We start from the raw sequence: 20,792 nt of genomic DNA, 5'->3' as shown, positions 1-20,792 counted from the left end.
AAACAGCATCTATCTATCTATCTATCTATCTATCTATCTATCTATCTATCTATTTGCTTTACTTTTACAGTTCAGTAGTGAGATCCATAAATTAAGAGCTTCAAATAATTTTAAAAAAATAGTATTTTTCTCCCTCTTTGAATTTCTAGAAAAGGAATCAAAATTTTACTTATTTGGCCCTTTTTTGAGTGCGTGCTATGGGCTAAGCGTTATGCTAGGTCAGTTGTGATTCAAGATCAATATAACAGTGTTTTCCCTTAAACAGCATACCACCCAGAGAGAAGGTATATAAATGAATGACGGCAATGTAAACCTCAGAGAAGAGAAAGGCAAACTCCTCCTTTGAGAGCCAAGGTTGAGGTTAAGAAAGGATGTGTCTGCTGGCCAGGGTCTGCCAGTGAAGCAGAAAGCCGAAGGGAGGTCACGATTGATAATCTCTCTTTTTAAATATGTGAAGTGGGAATCTAGGTCATCTCTGAGAATTAGTGGCATGAGGTAGCTCTTGAGAAGAACTGAGTATTTCAATAATTCATAAGGAGAATTAGGAAAGAGATAACAAAGACAAGCAAAGGATGGCATGTGGTAGAGAAAGCTGCGAGAGCCGAGCTGAAATTGGATAGTGGGGGGAGGAGGCGCCATCAGTCAGCACAGGGCTGCAGTTTGCTCCTGCTCTGCTCTGTGGCCATATTGTGAGCTCAGGGCTCACAAGATGGGGACAGCAGAAGATGACGTGAAGAGCCTTTCCAAGAAAGTGTGGCCTATTCTGGAAGGGGTCTCCCTAAGAGGACGTTGACAAAATTGGAGAAAGTTGAGGCAAGATGAGACTAGGCCTGGATTCTGTAGGTCCTCATCAAACTTTGCTCCACCTCCTCTCCTCTTCATGTTTATTTATGTGTGTGTGTGTGTGTGCGTGCGCGTGTGTGTGTGTGTGTGTGCGCGCGTGTGTGCGTGTGCGTGTGTGTGTGTGTGTATGTGTATGAGGGTTTTGCCTGCATGTATATAGGTGCACCATGTGCATGCCTGAAGATGGCATAATCCCTTGGAACTGGAGTTACAAGCAGCTGTGAGCTGCCATGAGAGCACGGGAAGCTGAACCCAGATCCTCTGCAGGAGCAGCAAGTGCTCTCAACCGATGAGCCCTTCCCCCTGTGCATATGACAATCGAATGGCAACAGCTGGCTTGAACAGGAAGATTAGGAGTCACTTCCAAAGTCTAGTTGTCCCTGGGGCTTGAATGTGGACTGTGATTGGCGGTGCCAGCTTCCAGGGAAAGAGCCAGGTTTACCCGGTAATACAGTATGAGGACCTACAGAATCCAGGCCTCCTGCTTGAGGGCTGGACTGGAGGTCAAAGACATTTTACTTGCTGTGGTTCTTGAGGGCGGACCTTTACTCTCTGATGAAAAAGGTGGTGGTGCCAAGCCTTCCTGAGTCTGTGGTAGTAAGTTCCCTTTCTGCCTGTGAGCTTAACCATGAGTGCGGAACTCATTGTTTTCAAGAATTTTTAATGGGGTCATTTCTTGACATAAAGATGTTACCTATGGATGCCATTGTCAACCCCAAAGATCTTCCACCTCAGTGTCTAAGGCTTCTAGTAGTTAGTTGTATCGTGTGATTTACTTTACTTGCTGTCTGTCAACAGTAGCACTGTACTTTCCCCCTTTAAAGCTAGAATTTTTAAGACTCTCATCTCCGAAAAGGATAAGCCTTTTTTTTTTTTTTTTTTTTTTTTTGGTTTTTCGAGACAGGGTTTTTCTGTGTAGCCTATCCTGGCACTTGCTCTGGAGACCAGGCTGGCCTCGAACTCACAGAGATCCGCCTGCCTCTGCCTTCCAAGTGCTGGGATTAAAGGCATGCGCCACCAACACCCAGCGGATAAGCCATTTTTACAGGTACACACCATGTGTTGCATTTCCAGTTTTTTTTCACCTGTAGTTATGAGAACAACACTGAAGTCTAATAATGAATTACTTCACAAAGTACTATTTCAGTGTAGTAGAAAGAAAAACTGTTCAACGGAAACCATGGACCATAACAGTGCAATGGTGAAGGTTAGTGTCCCCCAAAGAGTAAAGAGAATCACAGGTCATCTTCATCTTAAGAAACTGAACAAACAGCCCTGTAGAGTCAGCGGGAGATGCTCTGGGGAGTCTAGATTGTCAGTCTTGCTAATGTGGCTGATTAGTGACAAGTAATTGAATACTGTTTTTGAAACTTCATTTCTGTTTGGGTGGCCCTAAAAAGACATATGCATTTGTCATTCAATATGTGCCACATGGAAAACATGTAGCCTTATCCACAAATTGGTGCCATCCATCTAGACCTCAGAACTCTTACGTACCAACCGATCCACATACACTGACTTCTCCAAGTTTGTTTCAGCTGGTCCACCTAGTATCTTGTGACGAAGATGTAGCTCCCATAGCCCTGCTGTTTTGCAATAGATGTATTTTCCACTAGCTTTTCCCCAAGGCAGACTTTCCTCTGGCTCTCAAAGGAAAATGAAGCAAGTAATAATTCCTAGCTAGATATTAGGTCAAAGAGACAGTTCCCGAGTAAAAGTGTTCATTCTAAGTGATAGTTTAAAAAAGAGTTTTCTAAAAATCAGCACCTGGCAGTTTTCCTTCCCCCCTTCAAATAGAGCAGTGGTTAGGGCTGGGTTCTGGATTTTCTGTTTAAGAAAAATATTACAGGCTTGACTGTTCATTCTTGCCTATCCTCAGCATGCAGATGTTAATGTATATAAGTGACATTGGTGGCTTGTGAAGAAGCCAGATCTTCCTTTAGATGTCTTCCTTAATTTCAGTGAGTTGGTGTAAGTCTGCCTTTTTTTCCTTTGTAGGTTGTAAACATGTTAAAGGCATCCTGTTGTACGGCCCCCCTGGTTGTGGTAAGACTCTCTTGGCTCGACAGATTGGCAAGATGCTGAATGCGAGAGAACCCAAGGTGGTCAATGGGCCAGAAATCCTTAACAAATATGTGGGAGAATCGGAGGCGAACATTCGTAAACTTTTTGCTGATGCCGAAGAGGAGCAAAGGAGGGTATGTGAGCATAAGACCAACACACTAAAGCCTTAGTGTGGCTTACACAATGCGTGACACCCAGAGACATGGAGCTGACCTGTGATCTATATTTTGAAACAACTTGCGGGAAGAATTTTAGTTGGTCAATAGTTACATACAGCATTGCCCTAGAGCAATGGTTCTCAACCCTTTTGGGGGGGGGTCGAAGGACCGTTTCACAGGGGTCACATGTCAGATATCCTACATATCAGATATTTATGTTACAACTCATATCAGTAGCAAAATTACAGTTATGAAGAAGCAATGAAAATAATTTTGTGATTGGGGGTCACCATAACATGAGGAACGATATCGAAGGTTTGCAGCATAGGGAAGGTTGAGAGCCACTGGCCTAGAGGTTATGTGGGGTTTACATGATATGAAATGTCGTTACTCACATGTTCAAAAACAGATCTTTGATATATTTTCAAGTGATACTTTTGGACCACACTGCTTCCAAACACTTGAACTCGTTCGTCTTTTGGAAAAGGAGGGACGTTAAGTCCATTAACAGACTTTAGGAATTCTCCATGTGTAAAGCCCCACATGAAGTAAATTCCTTAGTCACACTGAGTCAGCTCAGTTATGGAGTAGCATCTTTCAAGTTACAGCATTACCGATATTCCCACCTATAATGAGATGGGAGAATGTGGAAGTTATTTGGGGCTCAAAGGGCTGTATTTAAACTGATGACAGTTTGAAAACTCAAAAGCTAGATTTGGGCCTTAGGAAAAATATTATTTAAAAACCAGACCTGAAAAAAAAAACCAAAGAAAAATAAAATAAAAAAATAAAAACCAGACCTGAGTTTCCTAACTGGGACAATTGTTTGATGTGTCACAGGTTGCCCAGATGTTGGGTTGTACATCCTGGGTGTGTTTGTAAGTATTTCTGGAGAAACTTAACTTTGGATTGGTAGGCTGAGTAGAGCAGATGGTCCTCTCAATGACACCAGACGTCATCTAAACAGAAACAAAAGAATTAGAAGCCACCGAATGACATTTTAAGAAGAGCCTGGGAGAAAAAATGTTTTTTTAATTTTAATATGAGTTATTGGGCTAAGGGCTAAGTGGTGGAGCACTGTGTGAGGCCCTAGGTTCAGTCGCCAGCGCTGCAAAAATAAATGATGGGATCTCCTATTCACTTTGACATTTGAATGATTTGCGCCTCCTACTACAAGGAGGTCAGGATGTTCCTCTCGGTTGAATTTTCTTTGCTGTGTATGGCCAACAACGGTGTTGTGAATGGGATTCTTGCATCATTCTTCACATAACTTCTGCATTCTTCTACTCTGTTACCATTATAATCTTCTTGAACACAGGGGGAATAATTGCTAATGCTGTAATCTCAAGGATGGTGAAATCTTAGGAGTTAAGAAAAGGTCCAGTGGACTTTGGTTATTGAAAGATAAAATGAGGTTTGGTATATTTTAAGAATACATTTTTTCTTTTTGTTCTTTGGAAATTTAGAAAAAGAAGAAACCATGAGGCAGCAGTCCCTATAAATAGTGTCAACTGCTAAAAAAAAAAAAATACCTAAAAAGGTAAAATTGAGTCTAGTGGGCCCTGACTGTTATACACTAAACAAAGATGAGTTGAAATGTAGTCTAGAGGAACAGCTCATAAAATCTCACCTGTGAGACTTTCCATGTAGCTGCATAGATAACTTTGGTACTGTTTTTAAATTCACAGCTTAAATATGGCACTGCTAATGAAAAACTCCACTGGCAAAGGATTTCTATATAGATATTAATCATACCCAGCCTCTTGTGGTATACCCAGCTAATGATCCCATGGAGGACAAATGTGTGTTACAAAAGCCTCCCCTCTGTGACTCTGGACAGGCCAGGATGACAGAGATGAGTACTTCCATATAGGTCAACTCGATAAATTTAGAACAGCCACTTGCGGAAAGCTGTTGCCAGGGGCTCAATAGCATTGGCCCTGTTTCTATGGGAAAGGCTGTCACTGGTAAGAGCAGAGTCAGAAGCCAGTAAGTTGAAGAGGGTTGCACTATGGAAAGTTCGGTCCTTTGGTACACTGTTAACTGATGACTCAGTTATGTTGATATGTGAACCTGAGCCCTAACCTCCTATAATGAGAGCTTGCCTCAAACTAATATCTGTAAAACTTGATGCTATTCTTCTCACTAGGTAGGAGAAGGGAATTATTGGCAGGTCACAAGATTAGCAAGGCTCTGGAAACAAATTGCCCCTGTGATCATTTCATCAAACAGCACCTTGACATCCTTCTTGAGTAGGTGACATCAGGGTTAAAGGGAGATGGAAGTTGTGACACCACACAGCTCAGGGCATATAGACAGGGACAGGTACACAGTATAGCTCTTTTCTCTTTCTTGCCCATTAGGCAGACAACCCTCTGCCTCCCATGCCCAGCCAGGCTATGAATATCTTTTAAAAATTAAAATCCTACAGTGTTCCAGTCACAAACAAGAGTGTCCTGACTTTTCACTGAGTTAATTATACTTCGATGAAGAAGTGCTCTCTGGCAAAGTCAAGCATGAAGTTCCAGTTTTTCTGGGGGTGGAACAATGTACATTTTTGGCACGGATTTTATTTTTTATTTTTTTGGTTTTTTGGTTTTTTTTCAAGACAGGGTTTCTCTGTGTAGCTTTGGAGCCTATCCTGGCACTCGCTCTAGAGACCAGGCTGGCCTTGAACTCATAGAGGTCTGCCTGCCTCTGCCTCCAGAGTGCTGGGATTAAAGGCGTGTGCCACCAACACCTGGCAGATTTTTTTTTTAAGAAGCAAAGTATCATTTGTCTAGACACATCTTTTGAGTATATACAGTGATGCTGAGAAATGAAATGTTTTAAACTTCATTTCAGTTTTTTAAAATGTTTGTGGAAAGAGAATAATTTTGTTTTGTTTTTGTTATTTGTTTGTTTGAGACAGATTTTCTCTATATAATAGCTCTGGCTGTCCTAGAACTTGCTCTGTAGACCAGGATAGCCTCCAACTTACAGAGATCCACCTGCCGCTGCCTCTTGATGGCTGGGATTAAAGGCGTGTGCCACCATGTCTGGCTATTTTCTAAAACAAAGTTTCTTACTGAACCTGTAGCTGTCATTTGGCTAGACTTGCTGGCTGACAGCTCCTGGGATCTGCCTGTTTCTGCTCACCTAGTCTGGGGCTGCAGATGTCACCACTGGCCAACTTTGATACGGGTGCTGGTATCTGAACTGGGGTCCTTGTTCCTGTGAAGTGAGCCACACTGCAGAGTCATTGTCCCAGCCCCATTCTTCACTTTATTTTCCCTTTTTCAAATTTTTGGTTGTAATCGGTGCAGAATTAATCCTAGCCATCAAGAGGCAGAGACAGGCAGATCTCTGTAAATTGGAGGCTAGCCTGGTCTACAGAGCAAATCCTGCATGTATGCATGTGTACCATGTGTTTGTCTGGTGCCCTCAGAACCAGAACAAGGCATTGGATCCCACAGAACTGGAGTTATGGTTATATGTGCTAGGAATCAAACATGAGTTCTCTGCAAGAGCACGCACTTGTGTGTACACACACACATACACACACACACACACACACACACACACCACACACACCACACACACACACACACAGACACACATACCACACACACACACACACATACCACACACACACACACACACATACCACACACACAGAAAGAGAGAGAGAGAGAGAGAGAGAGAGAAGCCCCCAACAGTTAAAAATTAATATGCATTGTAAATTCTTAAAGAGAAGAAAATGTAGGTGACTATCAACTTATGTAATGATGGATTTTTAAAAGGTAACAAAAAATAAAAATAAAAACTGATATTGGCTATTTGTGGTAGTTTGAATGTAATTGGGCCCCATAATCTCATAGGGAGTGGCACTATTAGGAGGTGTGGCTTTGTTGGAGTAGGTGTGGCCTTGTTAAAGGAAGTGTGTCACTGTGGGAGCGGGCTTTGAGGTTTCCTATGCTCAGGATGCCACCCAGTGTGTCAGTCAACTTCCTGTTGCCTGCAAGATGAAGGACACTCAGCTACTCCTCCAGCACCACATCTGCATACTGCCATGATGATAACAAACGGAACCTCCGAAACTGTTAGCAAACCACCCCAATTATGTTTTCTTTATAAGAGTTTGACATAGTCATGGTTTTTCTTCATAGCAATAAAATCCCAAACTAAGACACTGTTTAAATACTAAAAACAAAGAGAACACTCACCTTCTACTTAGCAAAAATTGTGCTGTAAATAATAGTAAGATGACAAAGAGCAAACTGAAATACAATATTTACAAAATATATTAGTAGGCTTAATTAAAAATTATTTTTATAAATAAGTAATAAAAATATATAGGAAACAAATCAAATAATAAGAGAAAATTTAGCAATGGTGAAAAAAAAAAACGTGTAATTTCTATTTTTGGCCTTTAAACAGCCATCTCTCCAGCTCAAAAATATATAAATTATGAAATGTGCCAGCTTTTTCAGTAATTACAAAAATAGATTTATAAGCAGAAAAATCAGTTCCTAGTACCAAACACACACAGAAAGATACTACTATTGATTTGACACATTAGTAGTTAATTTTTAGTGTTTTTGATATTTCTTACTTGTGAGAACATTCCAAAATAGGCACAGTCTTACTAAACTTTTTTAAAAAATTTTTGAAGGGGCTGAGGTTATAACCCAAATTTATCTCCAGGACCACAAAACAGCAGCAATAAATTATTTTAGAAAAGCATATGACACTCTATTTTAAGGTCTTTAAAATATTCAGTATCTCTTTTAACCTAACAGTTGTATTTAGGAAGTAATTATGTATTTTGTCAAGGATTTAGGTATAAAAACGTTAATTGCAGCAACATATATAATTAGAAATAATTAAATATCTAACAGAAAGGAATTAATGTAGAGTATGGGGGTTGAACTATGAAACCAGTCATGATGAAATACTAGAGAGCTACAAATAATCCTATTGTAGGTTGGAAATGGATTTAAGGCAACTGGGCTGGAACAGCAAGCAGGCTGAGCGTATTACATGGTAATACATAATAGGACATTTGGCTAGTTGCCTTTGGTACTTATAATCTCTTTATGTTTTCACATATTTTCTCAAATTTTCTCTAATTGTGTTTTTTGTTTTGGTTTTTCAAGACATGGTCTCTCTGTGTAGCTTTGGAGCCTGTCCTGGAACTCAATCTGTAGACCAGGCTGGCCTTGAACTCACAGAGATCCATCTCTAAAATGCTGGGATTAAAGGTGTTCGCAGTTAGAGAGTGAAAGGTTATGGAGCATTCAGCCCTAAGTGGAATGTCTTTATCAAACCCTACTGCCCAATGCTCAGGGATCAATGGGGAAGAGTGGCAGAAAGATTGTAAGAGCCAGAGGTGATGGATGATTCCAAGGGAACAGTCTTCCAGACACGATAGGACTGACGCACATGTGAAATCAAAGACCACAACAGTGCACACATGACCTACTCAAGTTCAAAGTAGACAAAACCGCACCTGGGAGAAAAGGAAGTGGACCCTAAGCAAGAAGCTATTTGCACTTGGTACCTGCTGGGAAAGAACAAATCAGTTTTCTCCAATGGATTGACTGCCTTTGGATATTTCAGCCACACTCAGCAGGCCACACACACAGGAGAAACAGTCAACACAAAATGGACTCCATGGTTTATATGTGTGTGTGCTTTTTTGTCTTGGTTTTTTGGTTTGTTTGTTTGGGTTGTTTTTTTTTTTTTTTTTTTTTTTTCCTACTGTTTTTTGGGGGGGCGTGGTTTGTTTTGACTTTTTTAAAAGATTTTATTTATTTATTATGTATACAACATTCTGCTTCCATGTATGCCTGCACGCCAGAAGAGGGCACCAGATCTCATAACAAATGGTTTTGAGCACCATGTGGTTGCTGGGAATTGAACTCAGGACCTCTGGAAGAGCAGTCAGTGCTCTTAACCTCTGAGCCATCATCTCTCCAGCCCCCCCCTTTTTTGAGAGGGGGAAAGAACATGAAGTTGGGTGGATAGGAAGGTGAAGAGAACCTGGTGGAGTTGGGGAAGGAGAAAGAATATGCTCAAAATATTTTGCATGAAAATAATTTTAATAAGGCTGGGCGGTGGTGGCGCATGCCTTTAATCCCAGCACTTGTGAAGCAGAGGCAGGCAGAACTCTGTGAGTTCGAGGCCAGCCTGGTCTCCAGAGCGAGTGCCAGGACAGCCTCCAAAGCTACACAGAGAAACCCTGTCTCGGAAAAAAAAAAAAAAAAAAAGAATAGTTTTTAGGACTGGTGAGATGGCTCAGCGGGCACCTGATGGCATCTAACAGCAGCTTGTAACTCCAGTTCCAGGTGTCTAACACCCTCACACAGGCTAAACACCAATGCACATAAATTAATAGATAAATCATTTTTTAAAAAAGAGTGATCTTTAACTTGATTTTAATTGTTTTACAACTTTTGCTAAGGCAACACATTTTCTAAGGTAAAAAAATCTCTTAATTTAAATTATGATTATTTTGTGTGTGTTTGTGTGCATATTGACCTCTAACATCTCTGGGAGGGTCTTCCCTTTGGGAACCAGCCATCCATTGTAGAGGTTTCAGGGATCTAATGGGATAATCAGGCTTGAGCTATCACTTATCTCTTTTAAAATTGTGTGTGTGTGTGTGTGTGTGTGTGTGTGTGTGTGTGTGTGTGTGTGTGTGTGTGTGTGTGTGAATATGGAGATGTATTACCATGGCATGTGTGTAGAGGTGAAAGGAAAACTTGTGGGAATCGGTTCTTATACAGGGATTGAAATCAGGTCATCAAGCCTTTACCTGCTGAGCCATTTCAGTGGCCCCTTAAACCTCTTTGAAAGATTGTATTTTCACAGGCTGGGTGTACAGAGGCAAAAGCAGGTGAATCGATGCTATAGGCCAGCCAGGGCTACATAGAGAGACCAGTCTCAAACAAAACACACATCTCATGCCCTAAAAGGAGAATTAAAAAAAAAAAAAAAACAAAAAAAAAAACCGGGATTAGTGAATTCTAATCATATCTTATCCTTAGGTTCACTATGCTCATCATTTAATTTATATTATTTATGTATTTTCATGTTTAGGTTATGTTCATTCTCTTCTGTTTTGTTATTCTTTGTTCTTTTTAGTGTTAAGCATAGAAAGTAAAAGAATCATGATTGACATCAGTTAATTCTAAATTTCAAAACAGTGGAGAGGATTTTGATTGCCTCCCAAACGAAGAAGTGTTGCATGTTTGAAATGGTGGATATGTCATTTACCTTGACGTGTGCACCCATTGACATGTCATCACACCCCATAATAACCGTGGGGTTAGTATATGTCAGTTAAAATTTTAGCATGTTCCTCTCTGTGGTCCTCACAGGAGGCTTAATTACTAAATAGAAATTTCTAGAAAGCCCATGTTAATTTAGCTAATGAATTATTAGCTGTTTTGCAATTCCAACACCTTTGAGAGGGCAACAACCATGATTTAATTTATACGCATCTGTATTTATTAGTCAAAATGCAGCAAAACAACCTGCAGAGTGCTTTGTTTTGCCTTTCTTGATTAGTTTGTTTAATTATGCCTTCAGATTGTGACCTTTAACAGAGTCTCCTTCCATCATAGCTTGGTGCTAACAGTGGCTTACACATCATCATCTTTGATGAAATCGATGCCATCTGCAAGCAGAGAGGGAGCATGGCTGGCAGCACCGGAGTTCACGACACCGTTGTCAACCAGCTGCTGTCCAAGATTGATGGCGTTGAGCAGCTGAACAACATCCTGGTTATTGGTACGTCTACAATACAGGATGGTGTGGCCCATGCCTACACCTTAGCTTCTGGCTCTTCCAGCTGGGCTTGGGGGCCTACACTACACTCCCAGAGCATTTTTCCTGTTGTACGTTTGGAGCCGCTGTTTAAGATGCTTTTTAGGAGGGAAAAGCATTACTGCTTCACAGACATTGAAACTACTGCATAAAGGAGGGGAGACCTGCAAGCTGGAAAGGCCGTAACCCTCTCTCCCTTTAGCCACTTACTTGCTCTTGCTGAATCTTAAAAAAATAAACAAAAATCTTAAAAAAAAAAGTTCTCTTTTTAATAGACATTTCATTACAAAGTCTTGCAGTATTTTCTACTAGATAAAAGGTAAATGCTGTTTTTAGTTTATTGTTATTTGTGTTGTGTTTGACTTTTATAAAATGTCCTTAGGGAAGTTACTATTGGCGGGAGGGAGCGGTGTTTCAAGACAGGGTTTCTCTGTGTAGACTCTGCTGTCCTGGAACTGACTCTATAGACCAGGCTGGCCTTGAACTCAGAGTCTGCCTCCTCTGCCTCCTGAGTGCTGAGATTAAAGGTGTATGCCACCACGGTCCAGCTGGGAATTACTATTTTTACATAGACTGAAGTACATTTTACCTTACTTTAATTCTGATCATTTGCTGACTGTTCTTAATATCTGCATTCAGGGATGACCAATAGACCAGATTTGATAGATGAGGCTCTCCTTCGACCTGGAAGACTGGAAGTTAAAATGGAGATAGGTAAGTAAAGTTAGGTCACTGGTGTGGGTTGCATGCATGTGTGTGTGTGTTTGTGTGCAGTGTGTGTACATGTGGGGATGTGTTTGGTGTGTGTATGGGTGTGTGCATGTGTTTTCATTTGGTATGTGTATGTGTGTGTGTGTACGATTGTGTGTGTGTGTGTGTGTGTGAGAGAGAGAGAGAGCATGTATATATGTCTGTTGTGTGTGTGTGTGTGTTGTGTATGGTATGTTTTATGAGTGTGTGTATATATGAATGCATATGTGTGCCTAAGTGTGTGGTGTGGTTGGCACCTGTGTTTTCATATGTGGTTTCAGAGTTCATTAATGAGAGCAATGTCATATTAAATAATACTGTCAGATTCCCTGGGAGAAAAGTGTTAGGATTGTAACTGTATCCTCTGATGGACTCTGAAGCCTAGAGAACTGTCTGTTTTTGTTTCCTCAGGCTTGCCAGATGAGAAGGGTCGACTGCAGATCCTTCATATCCACACAGCAAGGATGAGAGGACATCAGTTACTGTCTGCAGATGTGGACATTAAGGAACTGGCCGTGGAGACTAAGAATTTCAGTGGCGCTGAGCTGGAAGGTCTGGTGCGAGCAGCACAGTCGACGGCCATGAACCGACACATAAAGGTCAGGAAAATCGATGACCAGGTGATGCGTATGGCCTGTGAGTGCTGTGCGCCATTTCTTTCTCTCTTTACCGTGTGGGCCAAGGAGAGTAATGCTGACTTTTACAATAGATCAGACAGGAGGTAACGGCCTGAAGAGTGAGGTTGAGCATTATTTTTGGGGGGCATCCTGTCATTGGTTCTAGACTACACTTGACCAGACCCAGCCAACCACTAGTTCTTCTGAATAAAGCTTAAAAAAAAAAACATGGTCATATCTATGACTGTGTTTATTTATGGCTGTATTTATGCTATAATGGCAAAGCTTATTTTGCAGCAGAATCTATGTGACTTGTAAAGACTTTTACAGTATTCTACCCTTTAAGTTCACATCTTACTCATCTTGGAATCTCCCACAGTTCCCTTAAACACTGAGCACATAGTACATGCAGTTTTTGAAATTTTTATTGAACTTTTCTATTTATTTGTGTGTGTGTTTGGAGGGGCGTGGGCAGCAAGCACCCTTGCTTGCTGAATCTTCTCACCATCCGTGTAAAGAAGCAAACCTACATATGTATTGTTTTTAAATTTTCATTTATTATTTGTGTGTGTGAGAGAGAGAGAGAAAGAGGAGAGATGTGAGATGCTCACATGTCACACACATGTCAGGGCACTTGTGCAGGGACTAAAGGATAGCCTTGCAGAAATTGCTTCTTTTGCACTTTGTGTGGGTCCAGAGAGTGTTAAGGTCTCCAGGCCTGCACATCAGGCACCTTCACTGGCCGAGTTGTCATGCCAGCCCAATAAATGTCTTCTTAAATCAAACTTGGTCATATTCATAATTTCCCTACATAGTAGCAGTAAGTAACTCTTATAGTACATTTTCCCCAAAGGTTTAGGTAGTCTGAGGATATAGAATTGGGCCCTGGATAATATGGATCCATTCATCCATGAAGATCCTGGTTTTTGTTTGTTTGTTTGTTTGTTTTTTCATTCTTCCTTCTTGCTATAAACAGTGTAAATTAAGGGGCCAGTGAGATGGTAAAGGTGCTTGCCTCCAAGCCTGACAACCTGAGTTCTACCCCCAGAATCTACCTGGTAGGAGAGATGTAATTCCTGTAAGACGTCCTCTGACCCCCACAAGCACATAGTGTCATTCATGCCCCGCCCACACGTACGCATCATCCACAGTCAGAGCTCCACCTGCCTCTGCCTCCCAAGTGCTGCAATTACTGCCTGCCATACTAATAATACATTTAGGAAATAAACTTTAAAAGTTGGTTAGAACTTTAAAACATCTACAGCATTCAGCAATTCATTATGATACTCAAGTCTTGAGGACACAAAAATTAAGTTTTATTTGTATCTCCTTTTCAAAATATTTGGGCCAGCACAAAGACTGAGCTAGGTCTACAAGATGAGCCTGCCTGGTGGGCAGTGGCGTCAGGTTTTCTGAAACAAGTGGGACGTTCCCACATGAACTGCCTGGTGTTTGTGCCATTGTACTTGACACCCAGGGTCTTGGTCAACTAAACCTCCACATTTGTTTTTTTTTGTTTTTTTTTGTTTTTTTTTTTCAATGAGAGGACTTTCTGCTGCAGGTAGAGAAGATTTATAACCCAGAGAAAGGAATAATACAGGAGTTACAGCTGGAGCAGCTCTCTGTGCTGTGCTGGTGAGCTCCAATAAAGTAACTTCTTCTCCAGAGACCTTTTGGTTGATTAAAGTCATTCTTCCCTTAATTTCAGAGGAATGATAAGAGCCTGGAAAGGTCAGGTTTAGAAGGTTACGAAGCGTAAGGGCGACCACTTGATATTTGCTGGTGTTGAAATACGAGCTTATGAGTTTGTGTCTAAGCTGGAAGGTGTCACTGCTTCTGTATTGATTAGCTGACACAAATAAAACGCAGAAAATAGCTTATTAGCTCAACCAAATGGGGAAAAATGGGTTTTTGAATGTGTAGAAGTACAGAATTATTGAGTTTTAAAAATAAATTTGTGTTGATATTGATAAAATAATAGGTGTTAGCTAGGAAAAAACCCAACCTTTATTTTAATGAACAACCCGAAATAATTTATCACTGGAATATTATTTATAGTTAGGTAACTTTAAGAATTTCTGGAGTGTCTGAAAACAGTTTAATCTCCAACCCCCACTCCTAGACATTTTAATTCATTTATAATCTTCTGTTGTTGACACGGAGTCTTCCATGTAGCCCTAACTATCTTCACTGTGTAGTCGAGGCTGGCCTTGAACTCTCTCCTCCTGCCCCAGCCTCCCAAGTGGTGGGATTGCACATATAAGCTACAATGTCTGGCTTAAATTTTTTAAAAAATTATAACTGACATATAACAATTAGCCATACAATGATAGGCTTATTTTAATACAGAGTAAATTGGGGTAATTGGCATACTTGTACACATCTTAGTTTAGAAAACATTCAGAATCTCTGTACTAGCAGTTTGGAAATAAACACTAGTGTGTCAGCCCTGGGACCCACCCTCTCCATCCCCTCACACCCAAGACCTCTGGGAACCACTTGAGTTTGTGTTTTAAGGCAAGGTCTTAGTAGGCCAGTCTGGCCCCAAACTCTAGAGCCTCCTGCCTCTGTCTCTTAGTTGCTAGGTCCCTGGGGGTACTACTGCCTTTAGGAAAAACTGAGGTATCACTCCAGGGGTTGTTAGTGCTCAAGAGAGGGTTCTAGAAAAGCAAGTCCTCCAGCTTCTCTTTTGGAGATGGGAATTCTTCCTCTTACACATGCCCTTACTCTAGGGCCCTTGCCAGAGCCTACGCCATGCTGTTTAGGCTTTTCAGCATCCCAAACCGAGATCAATAAACCTCTTTTTTTTTTAGTTTGTTTTAATAAAGTCAGTCTGTTTTAGGTATTAAGGATTCAAGGATGTCAGATATATAGGGAAAATGAGAAAAGCTTGAACAGCCCTTCCCTTCCCCTCTCCAGAGTTACCTAGCATTTGAGATATACCTTTGCTATTTGCTTTCTCCACATTCGGATTCATAGACATGCTTACTTTGTAGAAGGGGACATATGTGTAATTGTACTAAGATTTTTACTTTTCATTTTCCAGTGTATTTTGCATATCAGTACTTGCAAGGTCCCTACATTATTTTGGACTGATATACAGTAGTCTAAAACACCACCACAAACAAGATATCGAGACTGGGCATGGTAGTGAATTTCTGTAGAAGATGGCTATGGGGAAGTCCACTTGGGCCCAGGAGTTTGAGGTCAGCCTGCACAAGCCATGAGGCCAGAGAATATGCACATCTGATTCTGTGCTTTATTTTTAGTTTTTGGGAGGCACTTGATAAATATAATGAATGAATGAGCTAATGATTTATATAACATTAAATTATTTCTGGTCTGTGGCTCTTTTAAAATGGTATGAGAACAGTGCTCGTCTATGTCTCCTTACACAGAAAGGGAGCCACTTTCTAGAATGGATATTTAGTTGTGTCTGTGAGTACTGGTTTCATTGTCTCCTGATATTGCCAGCAAGAACCATCACACCAATTCTGTTCCAGGTTTACGGGCTTGTTTTTGTTTCTCAGAAAAGCTCTGGGACTTCGTCTTCTCCTTTGATGTTCAGTGGGTTTGCACCAGTGTGTCTAGACAGACTGGATTTCTCTCTATTGATCCCGATCAGCACTCATTGAACTGAGAAGACACACCTTTCTTCAGCTGTGGAAAATTTCCCCTCCCCTTTTATTGTTTCCTCAGTGCTAATTAGTCTCTCCATCCTCTGCTTCGAGACTGTTTGGATGAGTGGGAGATTGTCCATGCTTTTTCATCTTTCTTGCTACTGTCACTTGTTGGGATCTGAAGCAGAAAAGCAAATAAATATATGTTTTCTGTTTGCCATCTTGATCCAGTTTCCTGACATAGTTCTTTTTATCCTTCAAGGCTGAGTTTTTCTTTTTAAATGTCTTTTTTTTTTTTTTTTTTTTTTTTTTTTTTGGTTATCTCAGCAGTCTGTTCCCAAAGGAACATGACTCATATTTTATAATATTGATGGAAGGTTGATATGTGCCTAACATAGTTTTGTTTTATAATCACTGTTTTTTAAGATGCCTTTTTAAAAAAAAAAAGCCATGATATCAATTTAAAAAACGAAATTCTCTTGTTTTGTGCTATTGGGAGTGCGCCCAGTCACATTAAAAAAAAAAAAAAAAGAAGTGTTGTTACCTTAATCACTCCTCAGGTGCAGGCAGCTCCAAGTGCTGATAGAGGCCTTGATGTGTCAACAGATGTCCAAGTGTCAGCTCCAGGTGCAGGGAGCAGAGCATTTGGCACGTAGATTCCTGAGTACTAATCAAAGTTTTGGTTTCTAGGTCTCCAGGAATAACTCGTGGTTTTTAAATTCGGCCCAGTACCAGAGTCATCTGTGGCATCATCTAAAACTAGAGGTGCTCAGGCCCTCCACTGAACTGTTCAGCATCCCGCAGGGTGGGGCTGCTGGCATCTGCACACCCAGAAAGACTCTAAAGGGCATCTTGATATACAGCCAAGGCTGGGCATCATTGTCCCTGAGTATTTCTTTGTTGTGTTAAAATAGATGTAACCTTTTTAATTGCACATTTCAGTGATATTAAATACATTCATATTATTCAGCCATCAATACCACCCATATTCAGAATTCTTTTCATCTTGTGAGTCTGAAACTTTGTATCTAATAAAAAAGTAACTCTCTGTTCTCATCTCCTCCCAACCCAGGGTAACCTGGGTTCTACTTTCTGTAGGACCCTGAGTACCCTAAATATGTCATTCAAGTGGAGTCATTCAGTGTTTGTCTTTTTGTGGCTGGCTTGCCTTGTGAACACTATGTCTTCAAGGTCATCTGTGTTACATGATACTCAGATTTTCTTCTTTCTAAGGCTGAACAATACTCCACTAGGTGTCCATAGCATGTCTTGTTTGTCCGCTCACCGGTCGGTGGACACCTGGCTGCTTCCTACCTTAGCTGCCCCATTCCATGCTCATAAGAACATGGCTGTGAAATGCCTGAGACCCAGTTTCTGCTCTCTGAGGTATATATCAAGGGGCATGTGGTTAGATCATAAGGTAGTCCCAGTTTTCTTTCTTTCTCTCTCTCTTTTTCTCCTGACATAGTGTTTCTCTGTGTAGCTCCAGCTATCTTGGAACTCACTCTATAGAACAGGCTGGCCTCAAACTCAAAGATCTGCCTGCATCTGCCTCCCAGTGCTGAGATCAAAGGGACGTACCACCCCTGTCCTCAGTCCTGGTTTTATTTTTGTGAGGAGCTTTTGGGTTTTGCATTTCTATCAACATCCCAAGGGTTCTAGTTTCTCCACATCCTTGCTGTCACTTATTTGCTAGTTTTTTTTTTTTTGGGGGGGGTTGCTTTTTTTTTTTTTTTTTTTTTTTTGTAGTCTTAGCTACCCTGTAATATAAGGTGGAATTGCATTGTGGTTTTTTTTTGTTGTTGTTATTTGGCTTTTTTTTTAAACAGGTTATTGATATGTATCCTATACTGGCCTTGAACTTGCCACCTTCTTGCCTTAGCCTCCTGATTGCTGTTGCACACTTCACTTTGTGTAGTTCTCTAAGAATTAGTGGTGTTGGCCATCTTTTCATGTGCTGTTGGGCATTTGCATCATGTCTGGGAGGGCTCGAGAGGACATGTTTGGTCAAGGTCAGATACCATTGTCTCCATTCCTTAGAGAAAAATGTCTGTTCAAGTACCTAATTTTTGTTATTGGGTTTTAGGAGCCGTATGTGTTCTAGCTATTAACCCCTTTAACATATATGATCTGTAGATATTTGAGAATTTTATATGTGAAAATATTCTTTTAACTCTTCTTAGGCTGGTAATACTGCTTAAGTTTTCTAAATTCTTATGTTTTGCCTTCTCTCTTCTCAGGCCAGTACGAAAGTGGAAGTAGACATGGAGAAAGCAGAGAGTCTGCAGGTGACAAGAGGAGACTTCCTGGCTTCTTTGGAGAATGACATCAAACCAGTGAGTGTGCATGCTGAGTGGGCGTGGCCCTGCAGAGCCGGCGTGGCCCACAGTGATGACTGCTACCATCAAAGAGGGACAGTGCCCTGCCACTTTGAGCTGCAGGACCTGTTGTTACCCATGGCTTTATAACATGAGAAAATCTTACTGTAGACACATCAGTGCTCGGTCTTTGACCAATCCTTCCTGTGATGGAGACCTTACTATCTTGCAAAGCAGCCCATTCAGTTTTCAGACTTTCTATTTCTTCATATGGAATGTGAGGTGGTTCTCTATGTTTTTACATAACCTCAAGCTGCAGAAACCTAAATTCCATGCTTCCATTCCATGACAGCTACTATGACATTGAAAATGAACCCTTGAGATATGGAAAGATGGCTCAATGGTTAAGTGTGCACTGCTCTTACAGAGAGTCTGAGTTCAGTTCCCAGCGCCTGTCAGGCGGCCCCAGGGAATCTGATGCCCTCTTCTGGCTCCAAGACCACTGCATACAAATGGCATTCACACATGTGCACACACACTCACACATACACATGAGTAAATAATGAAATGAGTTTTGGAAAAGAAAGACAATGCACAGTCATATCTTCGCTTCTCCCTCCCTGTCTCCTCACGTCTCCAGAGCATCCCAATTCATGCTCAGCACCTCAGGTTCCCCTCACTGCTGTAGTTCCTAAGATTCTTAACCATCCTAGATACCTCTGGGGGAAAATGCTGGATTGTCTTAAAATGTACTGAAATCAGACATGATTAGAACTGGAAAATATTTTAAGGTTAACTTATTATTCTATAAAATAACCACTGACATTTGAGTCACCATTATTTGGAATGCAATGCTAATCGAATAAAAACTGATAAAAAGCCTACTTCATATTTATTCACACACACACACACACACACACACACGTATTGTGAAGCTAGGTTTTTGTCCTTTTGAAATTTTTTCCTTTATCATAGAAAATGAGTTACATTGTGACATCTTCATACATGTATATTATTTGGAGCTTTTTATTGTCATTCATAAATGAATCTCAGGTAATCAGAATTATACTAATCTTTTTAATTTTTTATCTTATTTTATTCTATTTTTGGTTTTTCAAGTAAGGGTTTCTCTGTATAGCCCTGGCTGTCATGGAACTTGCTCTATAGACCAGGCTGATCTCAAACTCAGAGATCTGCCTGCCTCTTCTGCCACTGTGCAGAGGGATTTACATGGGCTACCTGAGCTCCCCACCACTGTGGTCAATCTCAGCCCTCAGTTTGGTTCTTATCCAAAGTCTCTGTGGAGTCGGAGCTGATTTTATTGCCAGTTTTTACCCAATGCATTGGGGGATGAGACAGTTTTTTTGTTTCTTGATCAGAAATCATTTAGTCCAAAATGTCTTTCAAGAGGACATAGCAAGGAAAGGGTTGTGTGACTCAAACAGCAGTGACAGAGACAGAGAGAGATAAGATCGTTTTAGTTTCAATACTAATGACTAAAATACCCTAAATGGTCCTTTACCTCAATAGGCTTTTGGCACAAACCAAGAGGATTATGCCAGTTACATTATGAATGGAATCATCAAGTGGGGTGACCCTGTGACCCGTGTCCTGGATGACGGAGAGCTGCTGGTCCAGCAGACTAAAAACAGTGACCGTACGCCTCTGGTTAGCGTCCTTCTGGAAGGTAAGAAGAATGATGTGGTGGCCACAAAGGTTTGAAAAACACAGAAAAGGTAGCATTTGTTTTTAAAAAGTACTTAGTACATTTCAGAAAGATAAATGGTTTTCAGTTCTAAACTTTGTTCATGATCTGCAAGTAATATCCCAGCCTATGTGCCAATATTGGGACAGATTGAAACAGGGAGTAGAATGTCACTGATAAATGACAGCAACCAGCTTTCTTACAGTAATGTATTTCTCTGGTACTAAATAGATTAATACTGCATAGCTCAGTGCAGGAACTTGTAACGTGGATACAAAGGCATTCGAATATCAGTCTTATCATAGAAAAGACTTGCAAAGAAATCCTGCAGGACAGTGGTGGCACACACCTTTAATCCCAGCACTTGGGAGACAGAGGCAAGCAGATCTTGGTAAGTTCGAGACCAGCCTGGTCTACAGAGTGAGTTTCATGACAGCCAGGACTATACAGAGAAATCTTGTCTTGAAGCCCCCCCCCAAAAAAAAGACAGAAAAGAAAAAAGACAGAAAAGAAATACCTAATTTTAGCTTACACATGTAAAGATGTGTGGGGTGCAAGTTGCTTTGCCCAGGAGTGGTCAGATAACTAGAGATGATGCCTAATTTAGACATTGAAGGATCAGTTCGTATTTCTCACGTAGACAAAGGGAAGGGTTTTCCATTCATAACCAGTTAGCTTAATATTAATGTGACAGTGGAAAAGTCCAGTGAGACCAGAGGACAGGAGAACCTAGCTCCCTCTAAGGTCTAAAGGTGAAGGCTTCTGAGAGAAGCATGCTAAGCCCAGAGCCAAAGGATACGTAGAAGCTGGCCAGGCAAAAGAATTGAGAATGATAGTCTACAAAAAGAGACCTGCATGTGGACAGTTCCTTAGCAGAAAAGACCTACAAGCAGAAAGATTAGCTA

At 40.9% G+C, this 20,792-nt stretch overlaps 1 protein-coding gene across 2 annotated transcripts in view; it reads left to right on the top strand.

Annotated features, from left to right (window-relative positions):
- Positions 1-20,792, top strand: part of Nsf (N-ethylmaleimide sensitive factor, vesicle fusing ATPase) — a 135,642-nt gene that overhangs the window by 74,381 nt on the left and 40,469 nt on the right. For both annotated transcript variants that reach the window (XM_027427915.1, XM_027427916.1), the window contains exons 9-14: positions 2,842-3,041; positions 10,676-10,841; positions 11,517-11,591; positions 12,039-12,226; positions 18,105-18,200; positions 19,713-19,869. In XM_027427915.1, coding sequence (XP_027283716.1) covers positions 2,842-3,041; positions 10,676-10,841; positions 11,517-11,591; positions 12,039-12,226; positions 18,105-18,200; positions 19,713-19,869 — 882 coding nt within the window. The remainder of the gene's footprint in view (positions 1-2,841; positions 3,042-10,675; positions 10,842-11,516; positions 11,592-12,038; positions 12,227-18,104; positions 18,201-19,712; positions 19,870-20,792) is intronic.

Source organism: Cricetulus griseus, chromosome 7, assembly GCF_003668045.3.
Source record: "Cricetulus griseus strain 17A/GY chromosome 7, alternate assembly CriGri-PICRH-1.0, whole genome shotgun sequence".
Lineage (NCBI taxonomy): Eukaryota > Metazoa > Chordata > Mammalia > Rodentia > Cricetidae > Cricetulus > Cricetulus griseus.
Note: the sequence above shows the minus strand (reverse complement) of the source record. Positions and strands in the feature narration are given on the sequence as shown.